Raw genomic sequence first — 11,351 nt, forward strand, 5'->3', positions numbered from 1 at the left:
GAAAAAATAATGGTAATTAAGCAATTATAAAAATATATATTTGTACGAAGAAAACGTAGAGTAAAATTACAAATTGGAATTTATTTATCATAGACAATATGTTAATACAACTATTATAAGAATTCTAAATTATTTTAGTATTTTTCACTCAAGTATAAGAGTAATTAATTGACCTATTGTCAAACTTATTATTAACATATTTGTCTGTGTTAGTACGTTAACTTGGTTACTATATTTCAATAAACTTAGCAACTTACCTTAGTACCCCCAAAACAAGTAATACCCCCCCCTACACCAAAAAAAAATAAAAATAAATTATTCAATGGTTTCCTAAAATATTAATAAAACTTTTAAAATTCAATTGTAATTTTTAATTTTTTTTTATTCAAATGTTATGATTATTTTTATTGCCTATGGTAAATATCATTAGCTATATACGATATACCTGTATTTGTTTTTAAGCAAACGTTTTATGTCGGTACATTGGTACGATTATTATACAAAAACGTAATTGTACAGTACTACAGTATATGCACTGAACTAGTATATTCAAGCAGTAGGTATATTACTATTGAAAACAATTAAACTTGAACATACAGATAATTTAAGTAAATTAAAACTATCTATTTTCTTTTACATTTTTTAATTAAATTTAATCGTGACTATAACTGCATTATAAACAAAATGTTTTTTTATTTACAATTGGCTCTCACTGGCCCATTAAAATTGCGATGTACACAATCGATCGTTCACAGAACGTATCCCTTTGAAGTTTAATGTTTAAACCGATTCACCCAGATGAAAATTATACTTATAACTAACTATACTACTACTAATTATACCTATGGTTTCTATTTGATCACGAAAAATATTTCAAAAACGTAAGAATAAAGCGGACGTGGGGCATTACATATTTGTCTTCGTCTGTAGTTTTTATAATACCTGATCATGTGTGATTTTTATATATTAGGTACCTACACATTTTACTATAGCTGAGTATACAAAACACATATAAATGTACTCTTTTATACATTTATATGTAATATAAAAATATATAATATTATACATCCTGTACAATTTGTGAAAATTGGCAGAGACAACAACTATTGTCTGTTGTATGCAAATAAGTAACATTGCTCATTTCGTTTTATCAGTAACACGTGTCTTACAAAAAAAAATAAACGCCGAGTAAAAAAAAAAATGTGACATCAGTGTAAATTATAAACTAAAAACATCTACGCCCCACGGTATCAAGTGTATCTCCCGGTGACTTAAATAGCGGTATGCCACGCAATATAAAATCGTGATTAAGCACGGTCGTCGCTCGCAGTATAAACATGTCAAACGTGATTTCAATTTTTTTTTCTGAAAAATATAGTTTGGTCGTTCCAAGAAACGGCTTACTGAAGGGTTTTATAGTAAAATCACTAATTTGTAATAAATCCAATTTTTGATATTGCATTTAATTTTAATGGTCAATGATGAATTTTAAGTTTTTATATTTCACTTATTATCTATCGTTCTAATTATCAAATTAATGAATAATAATATAAATATCGGGTTTCTCAAGGATATAATTAAGATTATCCTCATAACTGGGTAGGTATTTACATTAAAAATGTAAGCCCTTTCAGTAAGCCATATTCCTATAACTCGTAAAACAAATTTTATTTCGTATTCTTTTGTTACTGTTACGCTCTTTAATAATTTAAATGTTAGTCAATTTAATAACTTACAATATGTCAATATAATAGTTATATACATACACACTCTATAACAAAATCATAAAAATCAATATACATAATATAATTATATTATATTATTATATTATACATGTATATAGTATGTATAATATATATTTCGTAAGGTAATAAAAACCAATAATATAATATAATTATATAAACATAATTTATAATTTATAATATTGACTATTACTATGATCATATAGTCATATATCATTGTAACAAGTAAAATAAATAACACCTCAATTGTCACGTACAGGGAACGGTCATCCCTAATACAAAGTATGTCTGTATGTACAACACTGACATAATGGGATTACGCATCAAGAGGATAACTCGTATTCATATATACGTGTCGTCAAAGAGCACAGACGGCCGAAAGGGATCTGAGGTCCAAAAGAGAGATCATAATTCAATCCTTAGAAGCACAATGCCCTCTGTTTACGCGGCGCCCCGCCGTGTCCAACGTTAAAACGACAAACAAAACAGCTAATATTCAATCGCCTCAAATGTATTTTGAACAGCATGTTCAGAATAGAAATCGTTTGTAGTCGTCGTATTTAGTATTTACGTATAGGGTGTGTGATACATATAGTGCACCATATACATGACGTAAGCAGCCTAATTCTGCCACCAGGCTACCACTCTCTGACCAGTGTGATCGTATCTGGATGTGATCAGTATGAAGTGTACCACCCACACCGCTAAGTGCTAGTCCCTGGGTACCGTGTTCTGCGAACTACAATAAATTTAGATAACTTTCAACGAGTAGTAATCAGTGCGTTTTTAATTTTACTCGCGTTAACCTCTGTTCCTACCAAAACTCAACTCATAGGCAGTGGACTTGGTAAGTTTGCACATTTTTATACTAAATGTTTGTGTTTACTAAACAGTGCATTTGTTCAGTTCTCACATACACGCCCTCCGGACATCAGGAGGAAGGCTAATGTTAATTATGTAATTTTTTCTTATTAGTGTAGCCCGGTGTTATTGGAAACTTATTGGAATATCTTATAACTTTTACATTTTAGTTTGGTCGTTTAATATAAAAATAATTTTAATATTTTCGGAATTTTCCTTTATAAATATAAAAAGGTGGACAAGTGGGTACAGTAGTTGTCGAGCATAACATTATAATGAATGTTATATTTGAATTCAATTATAAATCATTGTATAAGAAAAACGATTCTGAGCGGAGACTTGTCATACTTGCATAAATAATCAAATATAATAGTTAAAAAAAATGTATAAAAGTATAAAATATCTCACGTTCAATCACGTCGTATCGCGAAAATACGGTCGTGACGACGTGGAAACGTGTCACTGTGTTAGGCCGTCAAAGAGGGAAAAAATATCCGTTGGCAATAATAATAATCATTGACAATCGAATTATCAATGTTACCGCCGCCCACCACTCACCCATCCCACCACCCGTCATTTGACCGTCACACCAAAGTACCAAACTTATCGTCTTCGGGTAGGAAAATAATAATAATAGTATGTACACGCCGGCGACGAAGTCACGGAGACCCACACCGAAAACGTTAAAGATGCTTGCTCCCCGCACACTGCATCACTGCAGCGGTAAAGCGCAGCCGGGCACAGTATTTTAACCTGATCCGCCAGTGCGGCGGCACCGCCAAGATAATAGGATTTTACCGCCACCGCCGCTGCACTTTACAACTTTCGACGGTTTCTTTTCCATGATCCCGGGTGCACAGTCCGTGCACACCGGTGGCGATCGTGCGCGCCCCGTGCCGGCGAGTCGCGCCGACGTACCGCCCGCACCCGCCCACCTATTACCGATATGAATTTGTCAACGGATTAACGGTACTCAACGCAAGTCCGTTATTTCGTTTTGGCTCTTCCGCGGACACGCACCCTTTTACTAGTTTTACTGCCCGGCATTCGTTCCACGCTCTACAGACCGCTTCCACGTTTTTCCTGCGCTGCAAGTCCGAACGACCGATTTTATTTTCCGTTTGTTTGCGTTGCACCTAGACTCGTAAGTATTTTGGATTTAATCTTTCCTATTATTGTAATTGTCATCGTTTGGACACGGCGTCTTGTTACGATTTTTTTCGAGTTCGCCAAACCACGTTTTCGGAAACCACGCTTTTCACTAATAGGCTCTTCACCGCCACACTGAAGAGTCGTCACGTGTTTTCCTGTTTCGTGTGTGTTTGGCTTACTCGAACCATTAGGTTTGTCCATTCTTGTTACATATTTTTAATTAATAGTGTTTGGTAGTATTATTTGCACTGGGCGTCCGGCATATTATCCCCGATGATAGGTTTTTATTACCACCACAACCTGTGCTCAGACAATTTTTTCACATTCGTGGTCGATAGCAACTTAAAATTCCGGCCGTCATATTCGGATCACGTGTTTTTGTTGTGCTTAGGAATTTCAAATTTGTATACCTACCCCGAATTCATAATGAAATCGATGAAATCAAACATTTTACCTACCTTATAGCTTGATGAGTAAAAATTGATCATATTTAATATAGATAAAAATAATTGTAAAATTAAATTATATAATAATACAATGATTATTATTTCTAAATTAATTTTAGGTGCATTTAATGTGAAGTGCCTTCAAGTCTCCCCGCCCTTATATATAGTTAAACATTTATTTATTGTGCACTCTAGTACAGATTTTAAAAATTATTTTAGTATTCTATTTCAAATAAAAAAAATTTCAATAAGAGTACCTTAATAATAAAATTTAGCAATCATAACAAAAATCCATATTCTTTCACTAAACATTTAATAACATTTTTTAATTGTGTTGATTGATCTAAAATCACGCACAATACTCCCATAATCTAGTATTTATGTTCCTACATTTATTGATAAATAGTTTTTGTTTGACTGGTACCTACACGATTAGATGAAAATATTATACTATTCATTATTATCTAATCAATGATAATAATCAGTAATCGCATTATTTTGCAGTATTTTTAAAAAATGTAATTTTATCTTCTGTGATATCACACACTGATGATAAACTGACTTATGTGACTATGCATATGGACATAACATATCTGCTTTAGAATTTTAGATATAAAAAAATAGCCAATTTGGAACAAAGTAAATTGTTCATCTCTGGTTATAAATTAAGTTAACACAAAACATTCTATAATATGAAAACATCTTTTTTTAAATTAAATTAACTAAAGATTATATCAATTTATTTAAAATTAAAATAATACATTTTTAAAACATTTTCAATTTCAACCATAACCTATTGAACTTATTAGATGCATTTTTAATTCATTTCTATCATGGTCTTTGTGTTCAACCATCCTTTACAACATCTTATTTTTGAGTTCGCTATTAGAAAGTTACATGTCTAGAAGTTGAGTTTACTTAAATTAATTAATCATTATACCTACTTTTATAAAATAACTTATTTTATAAATGTATTTGTTATATAAATTATCTATGAAACTAGTATAATAATGTTATCTTATATTATTGGAACTAAACTAATGCTTTTTGTTTGGTATGTAGTAAGTTGTTATTTAGATCTATATAAGGTCAATAAAAGTGATTTGTTTTTTCTCAATATTTAAATAAGTTAACAAGTTTATAAGTAATTATATCAATTAACTTTAGTTGTCACTTTGTCCATAAACGAAAAACATGGTCATAATATAATTATTTTATAGCTTTCAAGATCTTTTTAATTAACCTTTTTTTTGTATAACCTAATCCATGCACGATGCACATATCATGTTATTATTGTGACGTTATAGTAGGTAACAAATATTTTTTTATATATAAACTTATATTAAACAATTTTTTGATACTACTTCAAGATACAACTTTGTGATTACCTATGTATTGTTTATTATTAAATGTATTTTTAAGTTGTCCAAAAAATTTTAATGAACATTAAAAATGAGTACTCACTTATCAACACATTATAAATAACTTTTAAAATTCAATGCTCTAATTAAAACAAATATATTTATTTTGCCTAAAAACAATAAATGTGCTAAATACCACTAACTATGAAAAGTTTAATTTCATATTATACTGAATCATGTCAATATATATTATGTTACCTTTATGCATTAAATAAGTTCATATGCAAATAGGTACACAAACCCATGTTGGTTGTCATTATGAATTCTGTTATTTTTTTGATAGAAAATATCCCAAATATAATTATTTGATTAATAAGTATAATTTGTTATATGAATATTGTCTATTAATTTAATAATAAATGTTACATGATGTGGTGGTTATACTGGTTTGTCATATTTTAGTCCAGGATGCATTTATTTTTTTGTTAAATATACTTTAAAGTAATAAGTTAAGGTATACATTTGAATCTGAGTTGTTGTTACACATACTGGTTGCCTTTAAGGTTTGTTCTTAATGTGAACATTTTGTATAATTTTGTAACGACAAAGTATATTTTCCATGGCTCTAGGGAACAAACTTGCTAGCGTTTGCATATTTTAATAGAATGATAAATAAATAGTTAACTGCTAAAAATATTTTTGATGAAGAAGCTGAATATAAAATGATATTATGTATGTTGAGTTCACAAAAACAAATACTAAGATTTTCAAAATTTGAAATGTACATTAAAATTATAAATTTATAAATATTACTTATCAAAAACGAGTATATCCTTACACAGTAACTAGCTAGACACAGTGATCTAATAAATTTATTTTCATTTTAGAATAACTTAATGTTCTACACTGTCTAGTACTTAGAGGACTTTGTACCCGTATAGTGTTGTATCTATCTTCCACAAGTATGACATCAAATTTTCATTCACCAATTTATAAAGTGTATTGCTAGTTTAGATATTACAGTGAATGGACCTATTATTTGTAAGAACATTATCTGTGTTCTTGATCGGTTTTTACAATATTTTAATTTTAAGTGAATTATGAGCATTTTCAAATTTACATATTTTACACAACTCACATAAAAACTAAAATATTGTATAAAACAGATTGATTATATTGAAACTGGTGAACAAAAGTTTGTTAAGTCATACTTGTGTAAGACTGATACAACATGTGGTTACAACATCATCTTATACATTAATTATTTAAAATTATAAATTGTTATAATCATACTTTGTTTTGATTTTGATTTATATTTCATCTATAAGTATTATTTTATTATTATTCTTTACAATTATTATGATATTTAACGATAAATCAATTTTTATTTAGGATTTATAATGTCTGACGGTGGTTGGGATGATGAATCGGGTTCTTCGAACCAGAGAGGCCGCGGCCGTGGTGGAAATCGTGGAGGAGGTCGTGGCAGAGGGAGCTACAATAATAGAAACAATGATGACTTTGACTCAGCTTCACAAGGTGATAGTTGGGGAAATGGAGGTGGTGGTGCTAGTGAATGGGGCAATAATGATGATGGAGACCGCGATGGTGGATCCCGCGGCCGTGGTGGTCGAGGTGGCAGAGGAAGAGGAGGCAGAGGTGGAGGCCGAAATATGGATAGAAGTAATGGTGATGAAGATGGTGGTGACGGAAATGATGGAAATTTTGGCGGTGATGATGGAGAAGCACCAATCAATGATAAACCAAGACCAACATATATACCTCCAGAAATTGATGAAAATGATGTTTATGGAATTGGAGTTGGAAGCAATTTCAACAAATATGAAAATATCGAAGTCAAAGTTAGTGGTGATAACGTCCCAAAACATATTGAATCCTTTAAGAGTTCAGGTTTGCGTGAAGTATTGATAGAAAAGTTGGTCAAATGCAATTACACCACACCTACTCCGATTCAAAAGTATTGTATTCCTGTTATTATTAGTGGACGAGATATGATGGCTACTGCCCAAACTGGTTCTGGTAAAACTGTGAGTAATAATGAAAACTTATTAAGTGCTTATTAAATGATTATTATATTATAATGAATATTAAATTAATAAATGGTAATTTACAGGCTGCATTTGTTTTGCCAATTGTGCATACTTTACTTTCTCAACCACAAGATTTAGTTTTTGATCGGGATTACTGTGAACCTCAATGTATCATTATGTCACCAACTCGAGAATTAGCTATTCAAATTCGTGATGTTGTATTTAAATTGACAAATGGTACTTGTGTAAAACAATCAATTCTCTATGGCGGCACTGCAACAGGACATCAAAGGGGGACACTAGCTGTAAATATTAATTCAAATTTTATTTAAATATTCAATTTATATTTTATATATTCTTTAATTTACAGAATGGTATTCATATATTAGTAGCTACACCTGGGCGTTTAAATGATTTTGTGGGTCGAGGATACGTATCATTTAAATCTTTGAGGTTCTTTGTGTTGGACGAAGCAGATAGAATGTTAGATATGGGTTTCAAGCCGGATATTGAGAAAATATTGAACCACGAAACAATGGTCGATGTTGTAAGTATAAATTTTATAATTATCAATGAATTTACTTAGAATTATTTCTTTATTTAAATAATTTGTATTACACATAATGTAAATGTATTTTAATTTAATTTGTAGAATACCAGACAAACACTTCTATTTTCTGCCACGTTAGCAGATGATATTCAAATGTTATCAAAAGCCTATTTAAAGCCAAACTATGTATTTGTCGCTGTTGGTGAAATTGGAGGAGCATGCAAAGATGTTAAACAAGAAATTAGAGAGGTCACCAAGTTTGAAAAAAAGAAAGAACTAATAAAAGTTTTAGATTCATTAGGTTTTTATTAATTTATTTCATTATTTCTAAATTATTATTTGTATATTTCTTGACTGTTAATATGTGGGTGTTATTCTTTAGGTGATTGTAAAGGAACCATGGTTTTTGTGGAACAGAAAAGAAATGCTGATTTTATTGCTGCGTTCTTAAGTGAAAAAGACTATCCTACGACTAGTATTCATGGTGATCGTGAACAACCAGAGAGAGAACAAGCATTAAGAGATTTTAAGAATAATAGAATGAAAATTTTGGTTGCCACTGCAGTTGCTGCTAGAGGCCTGGGTTTGTAAATTCTAAATCTTTTGTTTTGTTCATTAAATATATTTTTTAATTTTTTTTCAGATATTAAAGGTGTTAATTGCGTCATTAATTTTGATATGCCTAGCTCTATTGATGAGTATGTCCATAGAATAGGCCGAACGGGAAGACTGGGTAATTCTGGTAGAGCAGTTTCGTTTTATGATAGCACTAGTGATAGTAACTTGTCATCGGAACTTGTTAGGATTCTAAAACAGGTCTGTATATTTTAAAACTTTCTACTGGTGTACTCTAATATATTGTTGGTTTTTAGGCTGAACAAGAAGTACCGTCATTTTTGGATGGTGCAGGTGGCGATTTCTATGGTGGAAGTAGCAATGAATGCAGTGATGTAAGAGTGACTACGGTAAATATATTTTATATATGTACTTTTTTCTTGATTGAATTACTAATTATTTCCATATAAACTGCTAAGTATGTTTTAAAATGAAATTTGAGTATTTTGTTTTCTTTGACCAACGTACACATACCAAATTTATGTTTATCATAACCGACCCCTGTGTCCCCGTGTTATTACTTATTATTTAGAGATGAATTCGCCTATTATTAACCTTCAGTTTATAAAACATTACCTGTGTACCTACCTGGCTATTTTATAATTTTTAATTTCCATGTAAGTTCTAAGCATGATTTTTAATTATGATTTAAAAATGCTTATAAATTAGTTTTGCTTATCTAATTGCTATGTTAGTGCGCGCATGTCAGAGAGTGAAACAAATGTGTGCCTACATGGTGTTAATATTAAATATTGTCTAAATTAAGTTATCTGTAATGCAATTATTTTAATTTTTTTTTTGTTTGTTTACAGCAAGCTGCTGACGATGATGGATGGTGAATCAGTTGGTACATTGGATTATTATTTATTTAAATGACCTAAACATGGACTGATTAAATTAGGTTTGACTATTTTAAGGTCCATAGTTATTAAATTTTTGTACAACTTAAAATTGGTTTTATTATTATTTATGTTATGCTCTTATCATGTTGTATACATATTACTTTTGTTTATTATGTTGAAATGTTAAGATTAATAATTAACTTTATCTTTATTTTGAAATACATAACAGTTATAATAATATTAACATTGGGTTATTTTTGATTTATTACATATATTTTGCTTATTCATTTTGTGATGCCCTTTCAATTTTAACAAATTCTGTGTGTATACAACTTAAAATATATTTAAATATCTGTATAAAGTGATGAAATTCAGTTATATGTTCAAATAGTTATTGATTTTACCATCTATTATTTTTTAAGACTAAGAATTTTCACTTTTATCAAAAAATAATCAACCAATGAAAACTGGATAGAATAATGTAATGTATACCTTTTTGTTAACAAGTACCTACTACACATGAAGAAGATGATATATTAGCTCTATTCTGAATAAGAATTATACCTCTGCAGTTTGCGGCAACAGTCAGATTTAAATTATTAATTTTATTCGCTATAAGTTTATTCGAGTCAACAAGCTTGAAATTTAATATGAGGCTCCTAATATATCCTTACAACAGCAGTTCAAAAATATTAAAGATACATTCACAATTTTTTTTTATAAGCATTTAGTTCAAATTTTGACAAATTACGTAAAAACCACAAAAATGTGCAAATTATATTGAGTTAAAAATTCATAAAAATTTTTATCTAACTAAGATTTTTGATAATTTAATACAAGATTCTTCATAAGTTTGTCTACCTTTATCAACAAAAAAAATATTTACCGGTAAGTCAAATTAAATTTTTATGAGGGTCTGAAGTTCAAATTTTAACATCATTGGATATTCACTCGATTTCTCGTGTAGCGATTTTCTTATGTTGATTTTTTTTTTTTTATATAATATTATATATCAATAAATGTTTATTTTTTTTTGATCAAAAAGCGTGAAAATATAATACACGGCTCCTAATAGTTTGAAAATTAGAATGAATTGACCTCTTATAAAAATCTAAAGGCAAGATTATTATCTAGACAACCTCATGGGGTTTTTATTATATTTTAATTTTAAAGCGAGTTATAAGTATTTTAAAATTGTAAATTGTTTGTACGTACATCTTAAAATACTCATAACTCGCTTTAAAATTAAAATATAATAAAAAAACCCTTGAGGTTTTCTAGATAATAATCTTACCTTTAGATTTTTATAAGAGATCACTCTAATTTTATAACTAAATGGAAAAACTAAACTAAACTAGACGGGGTTACACTTGTTCAGCTGAGCGTAAAATGTGCTATGTTACGCACTTGTAAGACATAGCTAAAACTGTTTTTCTAGGGGTAAGAATCACTCAGGTTGTAGTCCAAGCTAAGCAACCAAATTTCCACAATATAAAGAGAACATTAATTTGCAACGTAATTTTTATTTTTTCGATATCAGAACTAAAAAAGGTGGGCAAGTGGGTGTCGCTCTGCTCTACAGTAGGTTACAAGTGGGTCAATGTAATGGATGGTGTTAAATTTGAATTCTATGATATAATTTCATTGTATAAGAAAAAGATTTTGAGGGAAAACGGTCAGTCAGCTTATATGATATTATGTGATATTACTAAGTATATTTGATGATATTAT

General features: G+C 29.8%; 1 protein-coding gene across 1 annotated transcript; it reads left to right on the forward strand.

Annotated features, from left to right (window-relative positions):
- The first annotated feature begins 3,549 nt into the window (after positions 1-3,549).
- LOC132936159 (ATP-dependent RNA helicase vasa-like) lies at positions 3,550-9,866 on the forward strand. The gene is made up of 9 exons (XM_061002850.1): positions 3,550-3,747; positions 6,955-7,610; positions 7,697-7,918; positions 7,984-8,160; positions 8,266-8,464; positions 8,546-8,746; positions 8,807-8,979; positions 9,036-9,128; positions 9,591-9,866. The coding sequence occupies exons 2-9, from the start codon at positions 6,963-6,965 to the stop codon at positions 9,615-9,617; spliced, it is 1,740 nt and encodes a 579-aa protein (XP_060858833.1). The 5' UTR covers positions 3,550-3,747; positions 6,955-6,962; the 3' UTR covers positions 9,618-9,866.
- Positions 9,867-11,351: the final 1,485 nt, after the last annotated feature.

Source organism: Metopolophium dirhodum, chromosome 1 (assembly GCF_019925205.1).
Source record: "Metopolophium dirhodum isolate CAU chromosome 1, ASM1992520v1, whole genome shotgun sequence".
NCBI lineage: Eukaryota > Metazoa > Arthropoda > Insecta > Hemiptera > Aphididae > Metopolophium > Metopolophium dirhodum.

What these genes read in the sequence shown, in the direction of transcription:
- LOC132936159 (XM_061002850.1), top strand. Translation starts at nt 6,963, where the DNA reads ATGTCTGACGGTGGTTGGGATGATGAATCGGGTTCTTCGAACCAGAGA. An exon ending in AAACTGGTTCTGGTAAAACT is followed by an intron (nt 7,611 to 7,696) that starts GTGAGTAATAAT and finishes GGTAATTTACAG; the next exon opens with GCTGCATTTGTTTTGCCAAT. An exon ending in AAAAGTTTTAGATTCATTAG is followed by an intron (nt 8,465 to 8,545) that starts GTTTTTATTAAT and finishes GTTATTCTTTAG; the next exon opens with GTGATTGTAAAGGAACCATG.